The 23,869-nt window shown below is 34.7% G+C and overlaps 1 protein-coding gene across 4 annotated transcripts in view; it reads left to right on the top strand.

Moving 5' to 3' along the window:
- LOC149569670 (putative serine/threonine-protein kinase SIS8) overlaps positions 1-23,869 on the top strand; it is a 311,948-nt gene that overhangs the window by 124,584 nt on the left and 163,495 nt on the right. For all 4 annotated transcript variants that reach the window (XR_016362787.1, XM_089822389.1, XM_089822391.1 and 1 more), the window contains exons 6-7: positions 6,929-7,018; positions 20,550-20,624. Coding sequence is in view for 3 of the 4 variants with exons in the window: in XM_089822389.1 (XP_089678515.1) it covers positions 6,929-7,018; positions 20,550-20,624 (165 nt within the window). In the remaining variant the exon portion in view is untranslated. The remainder of the gene's footprint in view (positions 1-6,928; positions 7,019-20,549; positions 20,625-23,869) is intronic.

The raw sequence follows: 23,869 nt of genomic DNA, 5'->3' as shown, positions 1-23,869 counted from the left end.
AAGAAAGGAACATCAAAAACCTTAAGCTATTACCTCAAAGGCTCTTGAAGACCCTCAATAAATAACATGACCAAATGTCTTTCTTTTACATCAGGAACCATCACAAGAAGGCTTTGAAACTAACTAATGAAAGAATCCAATAAAGAATCCAATTTGCTCATTTGTCTTAGTTGAACAAGATCTCTGAATATGACTCTAGATCGTTTTTGTCAAAATGCTCAACTAGTCTTTCAGAGAACTCTTGGTAAAAGTTAATGAGATTATGTTGCAAAATGACCATTTGATGATGCCACCACTCGTGGGCTGCACCATCTAGATGCAAAGTTGCAAACTTGCTTGTATCTACCTCTGCCATATGCTGTAGAATAAAAATGTATCAACTTTATTAATCCAAGCTCTAGCAAAAACATTCCCACAACCATCAAACATAGGGAGAATGAGCTTGCTAGTGGCATATTTACAATCATCATTCTGGTTCCTTAGTCTTCTTTCCTACCTAGGCCTGTTGTGCTCTCCTCTGGGTCATAAACCTGTGAAATTGCAAATGATCTTTGAGTCTCTGTGGTAATGCATCCCACTCATCGTGCATGGCCAAAACATCATCAATAAAAGCTCCACGTTCTTCTTCCTCCACACAAGCTTTGCTTATATTCTTTCCTCAAGAACATGAGATGCTTATGCTTGACATAGGTACTTGTAGGAATCACTCTCGAATTGGGACATCCAATTGCACTACCACGCTCTTCCCTCTCATGAGTTTTCCCTCTAGGCAAAGAGATTTGTTGTATGACTGTGGTAAGCTGCTAAAAAATCTGTTGCTGCACTGCTGCATGAGCCTTGAACATTTCCATGGGTTCCCTATCCTCATTATTTATTGCATTCCTAGGTAGACTACCACCTCTCCTGTCACCCATTGTGTCCGATTGTGTTTCCTTTTCTCGTTCAACATTTTGTTCTTTTCTTCCCCTCTGTGAATAATCCCTATTAGGATCAAACTTCTTTGGTTGCCTAAAAAATCCAATCCTGAATGATTGCAAGAAATGGGCTCCGATACCACTGTGATGAGCCCTGGTGGATCTTTCTCTAATCACTCTGACAATTGACTAGTTTTTTAAATCTTTGCATTTTTATGTAGTTTTTTTGTGTTGTATAATTTTTTTTATACTTGTAACAAGTTCTTTTACAAATAACTGGCAAATTCATGAAAACCATTTCTAAAACACTAGCAACTCACCAATTGAGATTACTTGTTCCATTTATTTTATATCACATTACATAATAATGTACAATTTAATATCTGAAATTAACTTGCAATTAAATATGGAACCTTGATGCTCAAATGATACCTACTAACCATGCCAAGAGCCTTCAGAGTTCTGGTCGGAGCTATCTCAGACAACTAGACACCCAATGTTGTAAGATATAGGAGCCAAAATGCTGGACGATAGGGTCAGAGAATTAAGCGTCCAACCTGGGGTCTCATGTGGGGTTGTAATTCTTATGTGACTACCTTAATTATTCACCTCATCAAATGTGATTAATTACATTTAACTTGGCCCCAATCACTTTATTATTTATGATTTCCCGTTATAATATTTTATTAGAAAAACATGACTTTATAAATAGTTAAATAATTGTGAATAGAGTCTATGAATGTCTTTCAAGGAATGAATTATAAATCCTGATATAGATTGCAGTAGCTAGACATCCAAGCGCTTTGCCAAAAGTAGCAGCTTTGCTGAATTGACTTACTATATTCCTTTGAACAACTATTCGAGCCACGGATGCCAAATTTCAACACTACAACATAACTTGTTTAGGAACCTTGCTAAAGATAGAAATCTTGACTTTATTGAAATCAACACTTACTATAAATAGTAAATAGTAAGTGTGACAAACTGAACCAAACAAGAGCAATCCTGAACACTTCTTTCCTCTAGAATCGGAATTGGCCTCTGGTTCTACCAATTGAGACCCTCTAACCATCGGACTTAACCTACGAGGACCATTGATAACCACGGTGAGTTTAAATGGGGCTGAAATAGGGACGATACAATGCATATATAGGAGAAAGTATTCAATTGAGAGCAAAAATTGCCATAGCTCAACTTAGGAGTAGTTCTCTCTAGTTGAGGTGTGAAATAGGTATATGGATGATACTTAAGGAAAAATGGGAAGAAAAAGATACACCTATTCTACTATAGGGGTGTGGTAGAGACAAAGTGACATTTTATTATGGAGTGCCCAACATACAATTACATCCGTTCCAATTATGTGGATATTCTACAAGTAGACAATTTAATTACTCTATTTGAAGAAACACAATTGGACAAAACAAAATTTGTGATCAAAATACATTGTTGAAGAAGAGATCTCAAGAAGAGGTTACAAAGTGCTTAAAACCTTAGCACCTTTCTCAAGGGTGTGTTCTTGGGGGGTCCCATAGGGTACTATAGGCTACTTTGGCCTTGTGGACGTTATTAAAATCTTTTATTCATTTAGTTTGAACATTTATTTGTTCATATGCTTTTCTATAGTATCTGACATTTTTTTAAATGGTGTCTACACCCTATGCAATAGAACACAACACACTAAATACCAACTTATCCAACACAATTGCTGTCCACTAAAGAACTTGAACATGGGATCACTTGCTTATTGACTGACTAATTGTTGCACTACATGCTTAAGTATAGGGTGGTCTTTTCTTTAGGGTATCGTATCATTATAAGATCCAAGTGAGATGATACTATTCATAGAAAGACTGATAGGGGTCACTTAATGCCTTTTACATTGTCCAAATTAGGGGTGCTTGGTGCTTTACCTGTAGAATCATTAAATTTACACATTGGATTCTACGAAGTAATTTAGGATCACCATATTGATTTCTTCCTTCAGTTGACTTGTTTCATGTTTTGGGAGAGAGTGTCTAATGCCATTGGTTGCCACAATCACTAGTGCAATTATGGTAAATCTATTATATGAGGCTCCTGTTTGTGAAAACTCCAAGCGCATCATAGATTTGTCACACTCGGCATGGAATGTCACCTATCCTCTCCTATTCATAAGCTAAATGAAAAAGGAAAACAAACATTGCATTGTCAATTTCCTCTCAATATTTAGTGGGTTGAAAATTAGGAGATTTTTTTCCATAGGAAGTCAAATTGTGATATTGCTATGAGGATTGAAGTATGTCTTTTTTTGAATGAAACTCATTGACCCATGTTTTTGTGATGTTCCCATTATAAAATAAATTATTTATCAAACTATTGTTAATGAGGCAATTGATTTAATATATCTCAGACCCATTTTTGTTTTGTTTTCGTAGTTTTCATCAGCTATCTTTGTACACTCTCGAAAAGTTTTCCTGATGGGTATTTAAGCATGGCTTGTAGGTGACTTTTAGGTATGCATTTTGGATTATTTCTTTGTACTGCGAATTTCAGTTGGGATTCTTTGATTGTTCGCTATTTCGGAAGTGAAAGATCTTCCGTACTTGGCTATTTCGATTTCGGTGGGATTCAACCCGCACCCTATTCCGTTGCATGTAACACTTTGCTCGGATTTTGGAAATCGGAGCACCATCTTTTGGCAAATCTCATTGAAAGTTTAGTGTTCTATTTTCATTATTGTTTGGTTCTATCTGATGAATTTGGATCTCTAAAGTTAGATTGCATTATTGAGTTTCTTTCTTCCATCCGCACACCCTTCATCTTTTTGCATTCCAAAAAATAGCCAAACAAATCAATACATCACTGGATGGTATACTTGTGTTCCATGCGATCTTCTTGGCCGTATGACCCTCCTATTGCATGGTCTATTGGCCGTACGACCTCCTTGCATAACCCTTTACCCACACTATACTTCTTTTCCACTCCACTGTACAGCATGTTGCTCCATCGTACAACCATCGTACGGCCTGAAAGTTGGGTCACCGTACAGCCACATAGCCTCCTCACTGTACGACCACTCTGAATCTCCACACCGTATGGCTACTTTGACCCCCGATCCACCGTATGGCCTTCATCCAGTCCACCTTGTCCTTAATATCACTAAAAAAACATACGACTTCCTCCTCCCTCCAATACCGTATGGCCCACAGTTTTGCTACACGTGCAGTTATTCCATACAACCCTATTAGCTCGAGGTCAGTCGAATCACCACACGAAGGTTCAAAACACTACAGTTTCATAAATGGTGGTTGACAAAAATCCATCTCTCATGTGAATGAATGGATCACTGAGCACTAATGAAACATTGACCCCCTAGATGCAATGAATGCTAAGTGATCCATTCATTCACATGAGACATGGGTTCTTGTAAATCACTACTCATGAAATATGGGTCAATGAGTTTTATTCAAAAAACTAAATAGTTGAATTTTGATAGAAATATCACAATTTAGTGGATTGTCAATCCTAGATGGTATTTGAGGCATTGCAATGAGTGTCTTGTTTCCCTGTTTGAAAGAGCTTGAGCTATTATCTTGAAAACATATCATGGTGCGTATTGGACCTATTGTGGTGTTCAACATGGGCATTGTTTCTTAGCTTTTCTTCTGTATGATGCAAAGTAGAGGCATTGTTTTCCATCTTAGCTTTTCTGACAAGAGACATTTGCTTCAAATGTGCATTTGTTTCTAATTTTATTTAATATTTGGTCTTGCCCAGGTTTTGCCTTTTTGGGTTTATCCCTAACTTTTTAAGTAAATGGCTTCCTTGAATTAATTTTTATTATCTGACTTTAATTGTTGGAGTCTTCTTTTAGCACTCTTTTATGCTATGTTATTCGGTTTGGCACTCTTATGCCATCTATTGATTGCGTCTGGATACGTGGGTAATATCATCTTCGATTGGCCTAGAGTCTAGCATCACCACCTAAACACTGTATGTTGCAAACAACCATGCTTTGGCCTCTCAATGCTGGAGATTTCAGTTTGGTGTTTGATCTGTGTGTTACGCCTGGATATGAATTGTCCTCTAGAACAGGATGTCACACTTCAGAACATATACTAGGGATGAAAAATTAGGTCTCCTAAAAGAAAGGAAAAACACATAGGCATAAACAGAGTAGCAAACTGCCAGTCTACAGATCTTCTAGAAGCTCAGAAAACTGGCTTTATAGGTTATAGTGTACCATTAACTGTTGGTGTAAATAAGGTTGTAACCTAGGGATTGGAGGCAAAATTTTGGAGGAGCTAACCAGACATGCACAGGTTCCTCTATTCATCCTCTGCGTGAGCATTAGAACTCTGGAAGTTATCAGCATGTATCTCAGAGACTGGCATGACTTCATGACTTCATTGATCCCTAGAAAACTTACAAATATTATTAAAAATCTGGCATACCTTTTCTATCAACACACCTGACCTATGATTTACAGTAACTTGCACAGGTTCCTCTATTCATCCTTTGCATGAGCATTAGAAGTCTGGAAGTTATTGCCATGTATCTTAGAGACTGGCATGACTTTTTTGATTCATTCATCCCTAGAAAGCCTAGAAATATTATTTAAAATCTGGGATTCCTTTTCTTTCAATACACCTGACCTATGATTTACAGCAAGTTGACAAATTTTAAGTTCTTTGTTTGTGACCGCTAACATTGTTTAAGGTTAACTTGAATTTGGAATAATATGAAGCATTTGGTCAACCTTTCTTACAAGCTTTGTAGATTGTTTTGACTTTGCTTCTATGATTATCAATCCTTTAATATCAAGGTTGCATGGGTACGTGGGTACGGGAACGGGAACGGGTACGGGAGCGCATATTTTTCAAAATAGGGGACGGGGGTACGTGTGTATGCTTAATTTTTTCTATATAATTAATATTTTATAGAAAATATAAAAATCAAAATATCTGTCATGAGTCATGACATTGAGCATTCAAAACAAGATATTTGAAAATATAAGCCATAAGTCAAATATATATATATATATGCTATTGCTGAATGTTTAAAGTATTTTTCATAATAGGGGAGGGAGGTACTTGGGTATGTCAAACTTATTTTAAAATTACACTTTTATATTTATAAAAAATCTGATTTTATGAGTCATGACAATGGGTTTTTAAAACAAGAACAGTGATAAAGTTTGCAAATGTAACGTACTGTTTTCAGTTTCAGATTTCCTATATGTTTGAAATAATAATACATGATAAATGCTTAGATGCATAACAAAGAAGGCAGACTTTAAACATGAACAAGAAGATCCTAAACCATATGACATATTGCAAATGATAAACTTTTGACTTGAACAGTGATAAAGTTTATTGTTAATGAGTATCAAAGTTTCAAACTGATTTGGTATTGAATTAAGTTTGATAAACAACAAGCTAATACAAAAAAAAAAATCAGAATCTTAATCAATGTCCTTAGCTATGATGCTCTCCACCAAGTACCCGGTACGTGGGATACGTGTACCCGGTACTTGGGTACGTGGGTACGAGTACCAGGGGTGTGGGTACGAGTACCCATGCAACCTTGTTTAATATAAAGTAGAAACCAAGAATACTCGTGAATGTAAAATATTAACATGTGTTGGTACTTAAGTGATCTGGATGTTGTATTGAGTATGGCGCATATTTTAATTGTTTCACTGTGAATTCGTTTTTGCTAACTATTTGATATGATGGCATATATATCCCAAAGCAAAGAGAACGGATTTACGTTCATTTATTCAAAGAAGCTGAAAGTTTCTTTACATCATCATATCTAACATCTTTGGACATTAAGCAAAGTCTAACTACATTCATGCAAAATTATTTAATACAGCAACAGCTTATTATCCACATGAACTATAAAGCTACTGAAGATGATGCATGTGTGTATTTATAATTGAGATAACAATATATTTTTTCAATGAGGAAAAGTTTAGAGAAACTTGAATTTGTTAATTAAAATGTGTATTTAAATTTTTTCTATGCATCCAGTGTATCAAAAAGCGAACCAGACATTGCAAACTTTTTCCTGCGTAGGAGCAGGAGGAAATCCATTGGTGAATGTCGTACAACAAATTCCAGGTTCTCTCTCTCTCTCTCTCTCTCCCTCCCTCCCTCCCTCCCCACATGCACACACATGTATGCTGGTTCTGGTATAAGAGACTGGGATGGGTACTGATACACTATTCTGAAAAACATTGGAGGTGGGTACTTGGAAATAGGAAAAAACCATATAATGTAATTTTAGGATTAACAATAAAAAAATATAATGGGTGTGCAACTTTAAACAATACAAAATGTTCAAAAATGAAAAAATAACCAGCTTTTAAGTTAGCAAAAAAGATGCCACAAAGGCAAAGATTAATCATATTGTTATTCCATAATTATGGTAATGATATAAAGAACAAAATTTTATAGAGGAATCACTTGGAAATGGGAAATGTAGTTTGGGAGGTGAATGGCATTATTTGAAAAACAGGGTATTATGGTGTTTGGAGATGACTATATTTTCAATCATTTTATACAACTTCATTCATATACCCATATTAACTCCTGTTATTGTTTCTCTTTGTACTATCACCTCTTTGGAATTTGATAGGAAAATCCGGCTATGAAAAATTTGAAGTTTTTAAATGCAAATAATAGAAAATTCACGTTGCATTTCAATAATTCTTTTGTAATTCTTTTATATCTCATGTTGATTACATGATATATTTGAGAAATCTCCACTAGAAGTTTCCCAATATGTTTGGACTGCTTCTTTATTACCCTGCTGTCCCCCTCCACCCTACAGCCTTGACTTTCGCTCCCTTACCTCTCACACCATGGCTCTTTATGACATTCCTAGGCAGCCATCTATCCACCCCATTTTGCCTCCTTGTTGTCACTTGTTCACTCCATCCAGTTCTACTGGTCATTCCAGGTCTGTCATACCCCATAGCAGTTTTATCCGACAACGACACTCCTCTAGGAGCTCACATAGACAGATCAGGGCTCATGTTTACTAAAAGTCTTGTCCTTCTGTGACTGATTTCTTTTTGCCAACGAAAGATTCCTAGTCTTTGCCTTGGTATATCTTTGTACTTCTCTTTTCTTCTTCTTCTTTCTTGTTTCTTGTTTGCTTTTCTCAGACACTGTTTGATGCTCCTGTTGTTGTCAGTAGTCTTGTTGTGAACTCTCAGCCCCATAGACCTTTTTTGGTCTTTTTTTGGACATTAATATTATTATCTTATGTTATTTTTGCAGACAATTGAACGGATGAATGTGGGTATGATATTGGACACTTAAATGATTGATGGTTGAATGATATTTTTTTATGATTTGAAACATTCCAAGATGTGAATTGATTGATGACAATTTTATTGCTTGTTAATTCACTTTGTTAAATTAATATTTACTCATTGATAGATTGCTTAAATCAACCTTTGGTGATTCATAGATTGGTTGATTTCTTGATGCATTGATGAGTGGTGATGTATTGATGTTTGCATGGAATGATATCCCATTTATAATTTACAAGTGAAAGGGTCGCCACCTTTCATTGTTGCATTTCAGAATAACATTTTATTCTTTAATTAATTTCCCATTTGATTCCTTGCCCTTCTCTAGTCAAGTTCTTATCATTTTTTATCTTCTTTGAGTTTAGGGAGTCACATTTGCCAAGATAGTACAAATATACTGCCAAATTTACTGTATTGTTCGTTGTTGTGTCTTATATGGTGAAATATTATGATCTATTTGGAAGTATTGCATGGTGAACTACATTCCTCACTTAAAATAGATTTGATTTAAGTTGTTAAGTTAGAATTTGCTCGAATAATTCAGTTGGATAAGAGTAATTGTGGAGGCATATTTGTTTGATTTGATCATAGACCAAAGCACTATATGCTTATTAGTTGTAAGGCTTGCCTTGCATGGTTGAATGACATTTGAATAGTTAACTTTAATCCATACTTGATCTTTGATTTGCATCCATAGATGAGATTAAGGAAATGGTATTGATTTGAAAATCATTTGAACACACCTTAGAATCTTGCACTAGGTGAGTGGAGTCGATGACAAGATTGCATCTAGTAGAGTCCAAGTGTATTCATTCTTTCTTGCATACTTAGGTAAAGGTAGTAGTTAAGTCCACAAGTTTATATTTAAGGCACATTCGTAAGATATCAAAGCTATATTTTCATTGCTCATTGTGAATCGAAATCAACAAATCCAAGTTGATAAGCCTTAGAAAACAAAGCAAGTTCCTTCATGATACCAACAAATCACATTATTTCAACTGAATGAGTATCTTGTTGGGTGGATATTTTGCAACCGACCATTTTGGGTAAAAATCCAGTCGCAAAATAGGATGACCAGGCACAATGTGTGAGATAGAGTCTCTCCTACCTTAAAGGTAAGGCTCCCCCTTCTCACCATTCCTTGGATCAACCTAAGGTAAGCAAGAAATCGAGAGATTTTATAAAATGGGTGTTACTAATATCCATTCTTCTTATCGTTCAAGAAAGAATCCACTTACTCATGGAGCGAGTAATGGGCAGGGTGAATCTCTAACTACACTTCTATCAAGAGCTGGAAACAATGATATTGATAAACCTTCACTAATTCAAAGGCTAACTAAAAATGTACCAGTTTGGCTCTAACTCTGGTCATACTTCTATATGGAAAAGTTTTACAATTAGGGCACAAAGACTCCTAAGAGTAAGAATAACTTAACTATTTTGCGAATTAAGAAAGAAGTATAAGCTACAGACAAAGCTTCTAGCTTTATATTTCCACTATTTAAAGCTCTGGCTCCAATTGCTTCTTAACTCTTTTATATTCAATTCACAAGATACAATTACCAAGAGCACAAGATAACATGAATCAAAGATAACTTAGATGAATTATAGACGAAGCTTATAACTCATACAAATAACAATCTCACTTAATCAATGTTAAGTCTGAAATGCTCCTTTGTATTCACTTTTCTCTCAAAATAGTGCTACACAAACAAAGTTCCGCTGGCACAATTTCTCCAGAGCTCTCTCATAGTAATTAAAAAACACTTTTAATAATTATTCTAAATAATTAATGAAGATTTGACAGTAGACAAAGGGTTTGAAGATCTGTATTTAAAAAAGTGGATCCTTAAATAGAGTAGTTGATTCCTTAGTTAAAGGGTTTGAATTGTAATCGTGTGATATGCAAAGACCTTGTGTAATAATTATTAATGGGCATCAACAAACTTGTGATCGAGGTTGATTCACAAATTATACTAAATGCTCTAAGGAAAAGAAGTACGCCTAATTGGACACTAGACTTCGAGCTTGAATATGCATTAATGTTAACCGACAAATTTGAAGACATAAACATAAAACATATTTATCGAGAAGGAAATAAAGTAGACACATTAGCTAATAAAGGTGCAAAAGGGAGGAAATTCTAATAGTTTTGCTTAACTAAACTCAAACTTTAATATAAAGTTCTAGGAAATTAAATTTACTAATATTATAACCTAAGTTTAGAACATTATACATTTTAAATTAGCATATTCCCTAAGAATGCGAATACCCTAGTTACTTGAAAGCTTTCATTTGAAGAAATTAATTCAAATATGTTGGTATAGGGGAATTAAAAATAAAATCTAACTTGATAATTTTATTTTAAATGAAGCTCAAAGATTATTTCCATACCTCATTGGTTCTATATCTAATATTCTTTAAAATCAATACTAACAATGATCTTGGCCAAGGGCACGTATGCCGAACCGATGCAAACAAATGATGACTGAACCAGGCACGAGACCGTCATCACAAGTTCAGGACAATCATTTAGGAGCAAGAGGATATGTAATGGAAATCAGTAATGAATGATTATATAAAGTTAAATAATGGCAATATAAGTCATGGGTTTCTATTTATCAAACAAGTATATATCCTTGTAAGTTTGTAAGTAAAAAAACATAATTTAGAGAACCTCTGGCGATAATTGAACCCTACTATAACAAGATGTAAACTTGATTATTTTATTTAATAAACTATCAAGGCCTTGGTACCGAGGAAATAAAAAAAAAAGAAAGGAAAAATAAAAGAAATCATAATATTAATTCCTCTTCGATTACTTGAACTACTCTTCCATGAAAGCAAGATATAGGAACTAATTACCATATATGACATTAATTTAATCAAAGTCACTATTTTTGGTACCTTTATACCTTCTAGGACATTAATATAAACAAAACCGCTTTTTATGAAAACCATACCAATTTGGTTGTCAAATTTAATTGTGTTTAATAGTAGACCACCAAATCATATTGACATTGGGAAAGGGGAACCTAAAATATTATCAATTTGGAGGACCTAAATTAGATTAGCAAAATCCAAGTGGATGTAAGAGTCTCAATGCAAGATATAAGTTCTTTAAGGAATGTTGATTCGAAGGTCCTTTATTTGTGTTTTGTTTGTGTTCTTTCCTATTAAACGTAATTTTGTGAATGTGAAGAGTGACATGGAAGTAATGTAAAAAAACTACAACAATATACAACAAGAAATTTGACCTATTGTACCAAAGTAAGTGTAATGTCCCATTTTCGTCAGTATATGGGTTTGAGAGATTAGCCTATTATTGTGATCCTCGTAGGCTAATTATTGTGAATAGAGGATCTTGTAAGGAAGTGGCTTCGCTTGGGAGGGTCTTCTCTTCTCCACAATTCAATATGTTACAAGTTGGTGTTCGTTTGGGTTAGACTGGACCTTGTTTGGGGTTAGTTTTGTGTACTTACTATTTCTGGTAAGTTGAGTGTTGATTGAGGCCATTTATTTAATTAGTTATAAGCCAAGTATTGAATACAAAATTGCAAGGAATTGAAAGCTTCTAATTAATGTTGAGTTGGTGAAGCTTCTTAAGTGGAGTTTTGTTTGGTAAAGAAAGTGGTTCTTGGAGATTATAAGTATGGGCTCATTATGTAGGGAAACGCATCCGATTATTTGATTATCTTATTTGTTTTTGTTGTCTTTGTGACACTTATGAAGTTTCTAAATCTTTGTGGCTTTGCTGAGGTATAAGGGCTTGAGTTCTGGACATTATTCTGAGATTGTATTCCAAATTGTGCTGAGTTAAACAATTTTCTGTTGTCTTCTATTATTCAAGATGTGGCTAAGGGGACAGGATTTGTTCAGTGCTTAATTAAAAGTAAATTTGCTGAAACTGAAAAAATTGTTCATGATGGAAGAGTTCATTGAAGCTTTGCCAACAAACTTGACAGTTGCATCCAATCTGGAAGAGATGCCTGTGCAATTGGAAAGGGGACTGCTGTTATTATTTGGGCAGCAACAACCTTGCGGAGGGTTGGTGATCACTTTCCAACAGCTCGTGAGCATCTACAGGCCATTTCGTGGCTATCTGAGAACCTGTGATCCACTTTGTAAGGCCTGTGATTCATCATAGCTGGCTTGCAATTTACCATAGCTGACCTGTGTTTCATTGTGGAGGGGACAAAACACTTACCAAGTGGTCTGCATTTTGTGGAAGAGCCTGCAAGGGAGGTAAGAGACCTGTGTTTGAAGTTGTGGCAGTCTGATTTATTTCCCAGAGGATTGCAATCTGTTTTGAGGAAGATATGTGTGCCAAAGTGGCTGCTACAGGCTATCAATCAGCAATATCATAGATGTGTGCCAAGTGTTTGATGAAATGCGAAATTACTAAATAGATGAGGAAAACCATTATTTGTTCTAGCTAGATCCAGCTGGGGGTTATTAGAGTAAGTGATATAAAATGACAAAGAGGGAAATGTACTCACCTTAAGGGCATGTAGAGGGGGCAAGTCTAGATTTGAAAAAGGACTGTCAGATCGCACCAAAACTTGAAACAGATCTGGATCGGGAATCTAGGAGGCTGAAGTTGGGATTTGTGAAAATCTTAGAGTTCTAGGAACAAGTTGACTTTTTGACTATATGGCGACTTTGACCTATACCCAGGAGGTTGGAAATTGAAAATCTTGAATCTGCGACGGAAACTGCAACTCCATATCTATAAAATCCGAATCCAAAAGTTCACAAATCTCCACCTACACACAAGAAAAATGGAAATTGTTGGTAGGAAGAGGCTGGCCCAAGGTAGGAATTAACCTTAAAATAAGTAAAGCATGTAAGACAAGATTAATGTTGGTATTCAGCTTGCTTGTTGAACCTTCATGGACAGATCTAGGTCCTCTATATGTACAAAGATATATGAATGCTTGTATGGGTATGTGTATATAGAATGTAAGATGTCCTCACAAATGCAATGGATCTACAAACACCAAATTATAGATCATGGATGTCGGTATGCTTGATAACTCGGGTGGAGGAGGGGAAAGAATAATGTGTAGATCTTCTTGCTCAATTAGAAATTCCTATACTAATCTGTCATAGAAAAGGGAATTCACTCAATCAATAGAATATTTGCCATGAATGGATGCGTGGACTTGAAGATCTTGAATGGATGAAAACCTCCCAATCTTAGAGCCAAATCCTTGCTGGCTTGCTATAAATCACATAAAGCTCTTGAATGCACCTTGGACTTGATTGCTTGCTCTCAAGAGAGTTTATAGAAATGTGGATTGCTTGGATGAGATGTCTTGCAATGATGGAAGTGAAAATGAAGCGAGGAAGACTCCTTTTATAGTGATTTCCAACTCCAAAATTGGGAGGTCAACTACACTAGGCGAAAAAAGTAAAATAATCCAAAATGGGTCTCAAAATCCTGCAAAATTAAATCCTCATGTATAGGTCAACCTTGACTGATACCCAAGTAAAGGTTGCACATGTGGAACCTATACCCGAGAGGGTCTAATTTTAAGCTTGAACCTTGAGGATCTCGGGTGCATATGTAATTCAAAGAAAAATTGAAACGAAATGCGGGAAAATCAAATGCATAAATGCATCTTTAGTCTAGGAGATTGCTAAAATGGGGCTCAGTAAGTCCTTGAGCTTCGAAATTAATGCGTGCTAACTTTTTAGGACAATACGTTCAGGTTCCAGTGTAGGGGGAGTATGAGACAAACTCATGCTCCTAGTAAAGTAGATGAAATGCATAAGATGATCTTAGCAAAGTTAAGGGTACAAGGAAACATCAAGTCCCGATGTAAATTAAGTCCTCATCAAATCCAAAGCTAAGATGTGAGAGAGAGAGAGAGAGAGGGGGGGGGGGGGGGGGGAGGGTATATATGCCCCCACATTAAAGCTCTTTCAAGTGCCTTACCGGGAGCAATGACTCTAATAGAGCCTACATGCATACACTAGAGATGTTTCTGCTGTGAAGTTTCCCCAAGAAAGAACAAATCAAGGGAAATGATGACATGAAAAAAGAGAGGCCAAGAGGAATCTACCAACTTAGGGGTCAGTATGATCATATGATAATATGCCAAATTTTATTGTCAAAATGAAATCTCATCAATCCTTAAAGGAACTAGAACTACAACACAATGGAAAAAAGACATGTAAGAGTTACGAAGAAGAGTCGTTTTGCATCTGGATCTTGGAGACCAAAATGAATATGTAACTATTGTTTTGCATTATCCAAAGCGAACAACTCGAAGGCACATTTACGAACAATGACACATGTACAACACATGTAGTGACTTATAGAAGAAGTAAGATACAAATAGAAGAATAAGTATTACATTGGAATTCGTTTATCACCTTTCGCCTATAGAGAAACAAGGGTTGTATAAAGAAATATATACATATAACAAGTAACACAGCACAGGTGAAACACATTATGACAGACAAACACACAAAAAGCCACTCAACAAGAGGAGCTTATCAAGCATATCGCTTGCTTCATCTTCCATCTTGGTCTATAGTGTTTAGAGAAGGTGTAAAACTCGCAAGGGTAGAGGAGCAACATTAAGAACAAAAAATGAAACAATAGCCAGTTCCAAACAAGGACCATGTTATGAAGATAATTCACACTGTTTGTTACTAGGAGTGATAGATAATTGTTGTGAAGGCATAACTGGTAAATCATGATCAATATCAATTGTCTCATACATATTAGAATTAGTAGCATGAATATCATTGTTAGTATCATGAACATCGTCATCAAGAGTATCTTCGTCATCAAGATTAATTGTAATAGAATCTAAGGTATGAATAGCATTATTATGTTCGTTCATTTTAACTTTTTTTAAATTCACTTCCTCCATAGGTTCAACCATGGTTTTGTCAAAGGAAAGTGATGTATGAGGAGGTTTATGAAGTGAAGAAATGTTTTGATAAACACTTTCACTGGGTCTAGCACGACGCTTGTGACGATGATCAGGAGCATGTCGATTACGTTATGTTTTGTTACTTATTTAGGTTGGGGTAGGATCAATCAACATCAGGTCGTTTTCTTCTTTAGGAGGAAGATAACAAAAGTATTGGGTGTGTAAACGTTAAGAGGTGGAACGTAAGCATATAAAGGAGGAATAGGTGATGTAGACGAAGTCCACATCTAGGATCATCATTAGGTTTCCTAAGTTCACATATCTTTTGGATCTTAAAAGCTTGTTATGATCAAAAGATAAAATCAGGATGGGTCTAAGATTATTGAGGTATAGAAGGCCGAAAGAAATCATGGTTAATGGAGTCTCGAGGCACAAAAGGTTGATAAAGACTATGGTTAATGTTAGAAATGGAAAAAGAAATCTGTAAATAAGCAATACCAGGAAAGAATCTAAGTGAGTAAATGCATGAAAAGATATTACCATAAAATAGGAGAGAGAAAGCTTCAAGCTCCAACACCATGAGACAAGATATTTGGAAAGGGGAAAACAAAGAAAACCCCTTGTGACATTATGAATGAGGCATGAAAAGCCTAAGAAGAGAGAGAGAGAGAGATAGAGAGCAATGCTCATACAATAATTGAGAAGAGGAAGAAACCTCATTGTTAAATGAGAGAAGAGGGTCATCTCTTAAATAGAGATGAGAGAGAGGAGTTAGAATGTAACTCCCATGTCTATGAATGCCACCATTCATAAGTGTGTGAGGCCAAGTGTGAGATTCCTCTTAAGGAAGAATAATCTAAAATTAGAAATTACAATAAATATTTGTCCTCACATATTCCACTAGATGACAAAATAAGATGTAGTGGAAAAAGGACAAAAAAGAAATATATTAGGATACCTTGGCTTATATCCTAATATATTACAACAATAAAGAAAGGAGTTCTAACCTTGGTTTATAAACACAACAAGGAAAGATTACAACTTCTAACAGTTAACAATATTGGTCTCGCCATCATGAGGAAATCTCAGACATTCATGATTAAAAGAAGTCACGGTTTTCTTGGAGGTAACCCAAGGAATACCATGGTTGACTTGAAATTGATTAGAAATAGGAATGACAATGAAAGTAGTATGCATAGGAAAAGAGATGGAACCATTGGAAGGATAAATGAAACCATTGTAGGTTTGAATGACAATATTAGATGTATCATAGGATTTTTTTGCAATTGTTTACTAAAAAAATGGTCTTCTATCATCACATTGACCATGCACTTCTATCATCACATTGACCATGCAAGTAGGATCAACAAGAGTACTATTGGGAGGAATGTCATTTACCCTAGCAACAATGTAAAGAGGACCATCAGGAGCTTTAATTGCTTCAACAAAATTAATGGCAATAGAAGATTGAGGGTAAAGTTGAGATTTCAAATGCTCAACTTGATTAATAACATGATTGGCCTTGTCAATTTTGTCATCATAATTAATGTTTTTAGGAGAAGAGGGTTGCATAATGGTATTGGTTGATTGAGATGGCAAAAGATTAGTATATATTTTCAAATAGTGATAAGGAGGTGCAACTGATTTGTTTCCATGATTAATATCAGCATTGGTAGATGTAGCATTAGAATCAATAAGGTCTTGAACCACATTTTTCAAAGAAAGGCGATTTTTAGTATTATGACTAGTGTGGCAATGAAATTGACAAAAGACGTTAGGATTAAAGAATTTAGATTGATATTTAGATGGGTCAATAGGAGGAAGTTTAATCATGTTTGTGTTCATTAACTTCAACATCACATATGCAGATTAAGGAAATGGAGTAAAAGAGTGAGATTGTCTAAAAAAGAGGACAAAGGAACCACATCTTTGGATGCTGCTGCCACTTGTTCATCAATGTTGTTAGATGATTTGTTGATTTTGATGTAGCTGTTAGGTTTATGAAACTTATTTGAATTGGCTATGACATCATTCTTATCCATGGGAACATGAGCCATAGGAGTATTACTCGCAAATTTTCTCACTTGTAGTTGATAATTGTGAAGGAATGCACACAAAACTTCAATAAGGAGTATCTCATCTCTAATATCTTTTTGTAAATTAGCAATGAAAATGTGTTGTATATCAACATTAGATACAAGATAAGAAATCTGATCATGCAAATGCTTAAATCTACCAATTACGTTACTAACTTTTTCTTCAACTCTTTGTTAAAAATGCATCAAATCTGTCAAAGAAATTTGATGATCAATGTTGTTTTGAAATTTTTGAATAAAAGCATTAGGAAGCTTGTGGAAGGAATCAATGGAATAAGCAGACAAATAGCAATACCATTGCAGAACTTTCTCTCTAAAGCTCCTAATGAACAACTTAGTCATGAAACTATAGTCATGAGAGAAATAACTATAGAAGGTTTGAAAAGTTTTAACATAAGTTGCTGAATCACTCTTACCATTATAAGTCTTAAGACTTGGAACGTCAACATTTTTTAGGATAAGAACTTGGAAAATATCCATAGACAAAGGACTAGCAATATCACATGTTGGAATATTGAACTAGGATTGAGTCAAGAAAGCAACTTGCTCTTGCAAGCAAGAGATAGTTTGAGCTAAGCTATTGATTGTGGAATTGGTAAAAATAAATGATAGGAGGATAAATAGTGGAAATGTTTGTAGGATTATTGGGAAAAAAAGGAAAGTTTGAAGAAACATGAATCATATTAGGAGCATTGTTTGAAGGACGATAGGAATATGAAAAGGGCACACTATGATAAGTAGGCACAGATGAAGGTAATGAAACAATCATAGGAAGAGACATAAGAATAGGATTAGGGAGACTCACATGTGTAGGATTAGAAGATTGAATTGAGGTTGTTATGATAAGTGGAGCATAAGTGGAGATAGTAGGAATGGTAATGGAGATAGGAAAAGAGGTTTGAACATATGTAGTAGATGGAACATAGCCTAATTGTTGAGCACATTAGGAAAAAGGTTTAACAATAGATTGAATGAGTTGATATGAGATAAGACCAACAAAAGGATCCAAGGGACTGTCTGAAACATAACAACAACCCAACAAATAGTGGGAACACCAATCGATGTCTAGAAGAAAGACATAACAAAAAGAAAGAACTAAAGAACCAAAGTAAGAGGGAACCACCAGACCAAACAATCAGCAAGCTAGCTGCCCCAATGAACAAGGAAAAGTGAAGAACCAACGAATAATGCGTAGGACAAGTCATGTGCCGTCTCTTAGAGCCCCCAAAAGTGCTAGAAGGAGGCCGTTGCTGAACAAAAGATTTGCGTGCTCTCACATCCTTGGAAGACCTAGCTTGGGGATCAAACGCCTGCTTGGCACCCCGTATTGAGGGAACTACTATGAAGAATGAGCTGATGATTTGATCGAAATGTGTCCTTAGGGAGAAAAGTCGTTGTAGACTAAGGTACCAGAACCTTTGTGTCTCTTGAAGATAGAGCACAAGGCACGTTAGGTTTGTATATGTGAAAAGGCTAGGAGAGACCGAGCATCTCTAAAAAGGAAGTAGAATCTCCTTCTAATCTTATGGTAGATGGGGCAGTGAAAAATAAAGGGAGTCTCCATCTTAGCTTCACCCAAATTCATAAAGCTAGCAAATCCTATCCTCTTTAGCCAAATGGTTGTCGGTCTGGATATGAAGCCTATGTGACCTACTCTAGAGGAACAAAGAGAGATATAGAGTGCATCACCCTTTTCAAAAGTCATTTGTGATTGGTTACTTTTATTCTTAAAATCTTCAATTGAAGTGCTCTTATTAGATTTGAACACTTAGGTGACTTGGGCAACTAATTATACTTTTTAGCCATCACAACCAGCTATGTAATGCTTTTTAACTACCATTGCATGAAAAAAACTAATAGTCTTATGGTTTTTACTAATCATTTTGTTAGGTGCATCACTAGTATGGTCACCGCTTTCCATTGCAATGCCAAAACATTTATGTTTTAAATCCATGTCTAACTTTTCTCATCCTTTAACCACCATTGCAAACATAATAGTCACTTTTAACTTTAAGGGACAATGCAACTAAAAAGATGTTGTTTTAATTTGTGAGTAAATATTTACTATCTTTGGGTCCCTCTAGGTCCGTGAGGCCTCATAGGGGGTGCACTCAGAAACTTCAGTCTTCTTCTAGTAGATCCTTGAGACATTTCGGGACTCATCCTTGTCCAAGACCGCATCCTTTGATTTGGGCCTACTTCTTGCTTGTGAGAAGTATTTAGTCTTTTTGGCTCTTTTCCTTGCTTTCTTGCTTTTTTTTTTTGTTCTTTTCACAGTCACCGTTTGGTGCTCCTACTTGTGGCTGTTGCCTTGTTGTACATTCTCCAGTCCCTTGGATGCTCATGGTCTCTCATTGGACATTAATAAGTTTATCTTATCTTATCAGATCTGATCAGACATTTTGACCACCTCATCGACTTAAGTCATCCTTGTGGAATGGAAATGTGAGGAACAAGATGTGAACACCTAATTTCCTCTTTTCGTGATCACAAATTTATGGCCATTAGATCATGAAAGGTGCACTTGTCTTCTGATTGAACCCCTTAAATGTGCAAATCTTTTACGACATTTGGACATTTTCATTGTAGTCACACAGTTGACCGAGACAGAGACATATTTCCTCCTAGATGATGTTCCATGTCTTCTTTACCATACATGGTGCTGACTTAGACTAGCTATTCCTTTCTAAAAGTGTGTCACATTGTGAACTTTGTGTCTTTTCATTTTAAGACATGTTTCTCTCAGTACCTTTTTGATAATTGATATTGTTGCCTTCATGTTCAATCCTGTGACTGTCTTCTGCTACTTTATACAAGCATCTCAGCTTGAAGAGTATGCTGAAAAAAACAACCTTGATGATTGTGGACCCTAGTTTACGTTCTTCAATTCTTCAGGCTACTGTCAGAGCCATCCACCATTATGTGGCGTTTTCATCTTTTACTTCGAATTAGCCTGATCTTGGGCAACCTGTAAGTATTATTAGTTAAAAAACTAGATCATAGTCAGACAACCTAGAAACTAGATTAATAACATGGCAATAATTGTCTAGTACAAAGATTACAAACATTCCTCTGGAAAAAGTTTCTTATGGAAACTAATTTTGGCACAGACACAACATTTCTCCAGTAACTAAATGTCATGAATTTGTTGTGTATTATGCACTGCATCATGTCAATGCTAGTCTTATTCCACTTTCTTCTTATTCAGATGTTTTATTAGCTTCCATTGCACATAAAGCTGATTGTAACTTTTCCATGAATGTTGTACTGATACATCTGCTTTAGTTCAATGTTTGCTCTTTCATTTGTCAATGTTATATTGATAGAATCTCTTATGACTATCCAGCCCAGAGCAACTCACAGAACCTGTTTGGGTACAAAGAAGGCATAATTTGGAGGGAGTACGAAGTTTTCCATCGAGGTGACTTTTCCTGCATTATGTGCATTTCTTTACCTCAATAATTTATCAAAGTCTTTTCTAGATGTATAATTCTTTGACTACAGATGCTGAACAAAATGCTCAAGAACTTTCATCCATTTCAATATTCCGAATGCAAACGATATTGTTTCAGAGTTTTAAGATGCAATTTTTTCATAAGTTTCATAACTGATTTCCTTGAAAAATATGAGATTTTTTTTTGGGAACCTATAAAATTTATAATGGCAATTTCATTTAGTTTGAGTGTGGGAATATGTCTATATAAGATTATTTAGTATTTACATAGGTGTATGTGCGTGTCTCTCTATCTATACTCACATGAATGCGTGCAGACTGCCAAACACCAATGCAGTGGTTTGAAAGGTTGGCATATCCTTGGGAAACAATGTTCAGTTTCTGATATGTGATTTCTCATGACTGAAACAATTTATCAAACAGAATCATTCAATGGTTGGAAGGATGGTGCCAATTTGTGTCTTCCAGAAAATCAGGTCACCAATACCCGTGGTTCCTTTGTTGCTGAAGTTGGTGGTGGTTGAACCTGGAGCAAAGATATGTGTGATGGAATGTAATCTTGCAATGCATTTGTAAGGCCAAATTCCTCGCATTGTTTATGCGACACTCTGTTGGATCATATCAGATAACCTTGAATGTCCCCTTTGTAAAATAATATTTAACAATAAATAATAAAAGTAAATGGATAAATAATAATAAAATATAATTTATTAAATTAACTAATTATAATAATGAAACAACATAATACATAGCATAGTATAATAATATACGAATATTTCAATATTATAATACAATATAATGTTTTATTAAATATATATTAAAAAATACTAATATTAAAATATAAAATAAATAATAAAGAATTAGCAAATAAATAATTTAAGTATAATATATAAATAAATAATTATATTATAATAATATTAGAATGATGAGTGTCATGTGGTGGGATTCATGCCCATCATTCAAGATATGCTAACAAAAGTATTAACGAGCTCACATATTGTTAGAATCACCAATATTGTAGCTGCCTCCTTTTGTAAAATTCACATATTATTCAATATATATTTCCGCCTACTGGGAAAAAGTAATATGAATATTTGCAATATAATTTCATTGGAACGAAGTGTTGAGGTGTAATGTCTCTTCCATATTAGAATTTTCTAATAAATTATAATGTTCGAATTGATTATAATTTATAATTAATATTACAATTAATAACATAATCAAGAAATATTATAATATAATATTATATTATTGTTATAAATATCTTAATATTATATTATAGTAAATCAATGTGATATCTTAATACTTTAATTATAAATTATTATAAATGTAGTGCCTACCCCTAGTTTGCTTTTATGTTATATTGCCGAATTGTTTTAGTCCAGCTGTCATAGTTATGTGATGTGGTTTAGTGGTTCTTGGTTACTTGATTCGGTTGATACTATTTATGTATTTAGAATATATATTTGATAAGATACGTTATACTCATATATTTGATGTGTTCTTGGTTATTCTTTTGATAATGATGTTTTGCATATTTCATATAGTGATTTCAGTTGCTTTCATAATGACAATTATACAGATGATTTATATGAGGTTTTATGGTTACTTACCCCATACTTGCATGTGAATGGCGTACATGTATGTTTTACTTTATTTTTCACGTATTTGATGTGGTTGAGAGAGGGAGTTGTAGTCACCTGCTAGTCAAGATCTACACGATGTACCACTCCTTGCCATTGCTTGCTTAGTTTAGATCTATATGCATATGTACATGTTCTAATTTTATGCAGATTGCAGGTACCAGGCATCGAGTTCCCTGGGTTGCTAGGATGAGCATGCCCTATCACAGTATCTCAATGGTAAAAGAGGGGTGATAGTTCTCAAATCCAAATCCTAAACTTGAGCCAATTGTCCTAAAATATAGGACAAGTATCTGATTTATGTACCTTTCTAAATTCGTCAAACTGACGCGACTTTGAGATTTTTAGCCTTTGAGTTTGGTTCGTACTTTGTCTTTTAGATGAGTTTTCTTGTTGAGTTTGTAGGTCTGCTGTAATTTTCAAATAAAATTAAATCAACCAAAGATATTATTAAATGATTTAATTAAATGAAATTTTAATAAAGAAAAATCAAATTTTAATTATATTTAATTAATTGAGAAATTAATTAAATGGAAGAAATAAATTTAAAGATTTAATTAAAAAGACTAATTTATGCGCAACTATATTTATTTAGTTTAATAATACTAAATTTAGAAGTTGCATTTAAATAATGGACTTTAAATATTATTATTATTTAAATTAATAAATATGTTTTCTAAAAGTAAAAATGTCTTTCTTATATAAAAGCAAAGTAGGAATAGTTTAAATAAAGTTTATTCTAATTAAAGGCAAAAATCGTGCTCCAGGTAATTAAATAAATTAAAGTGGATATTTTTTTTTTAATGAGAGGCCTTTGCATGTTCGAAAACCGGAAGCTGTGGGACTAGTTAAACTCTTTATTAAGAGATTAAAGCTCATTTCTACACAGAGGTTTTGGAGGAGCAATTTTCTAAGATTGAAAGACAAGATATTTTTGAAGGATCTGGGAGATGGGAATTTTTGGCAATCAGTGAGCTTTTGTCAGATTGTAGCATCAGATCGAGGTAGGAATCTTGTAGAATTCATTATAGTTAATCTCTTGAACAACCTCTATCTTCTTTGTGCCTATTATAACAATTTATGCTTATAAAATAAATAAATTGTATTTTGAATTGAAACCTTTGTTCGAAAATAGATTGTTCTTGATTGGAAAATTTTTGTGAAGATTACAATTTGAAACCCTCATTAGAAGATTTGATTTTAGAAAACAAAAAATGAAGAAGCTAAGTTTTGAAAATGAAATCCAGAATTGAATGGAACAAATTTGCTTGCTTGAAATTATTTACCCCATCAGGTTATTGGACCAGATTCTATATATATATACACACACACACAATTAAAAACTTAACACAGAAAATAATAATTTGCTGTTGTAAATTGTTATCTTCATTGTTTTTTTGATGCTATTTAACAAATGATATTAATTTTTTTAATAATATATATATTTTTGATCTACATTGGGAGGCGGGCCATTACCCTCCACCCCTGAACACCTGCGGCTTTGCCGTACGGGACTGCACCCGCAACGCTTGCAACTTGGCCGTACGTGACTGCCAAGAGCAGGCTGCG

Source organism: Cupressus sempervirens, chromosome 3 (assembly GCF_028749045.1).
Source record: "Cupressus sempervirens isolate cs-2001-9-10 chromosome 3, ASM2874904v1, whole genome shotgun sequence".
NCBI classification, from domain to species: domain Eukaryota; kingdom Viridiplantae; phylum Streptophyta; class Pinopsida; order Cupressales; family Cupressaceae; genus Cupressus; species Cupressus sempervirens.
The sequence above is the reverse complement of the archived record's forward strand: the minus strand, read 5'-3'. Positions and strand labels throughout refer to the sequence as shown.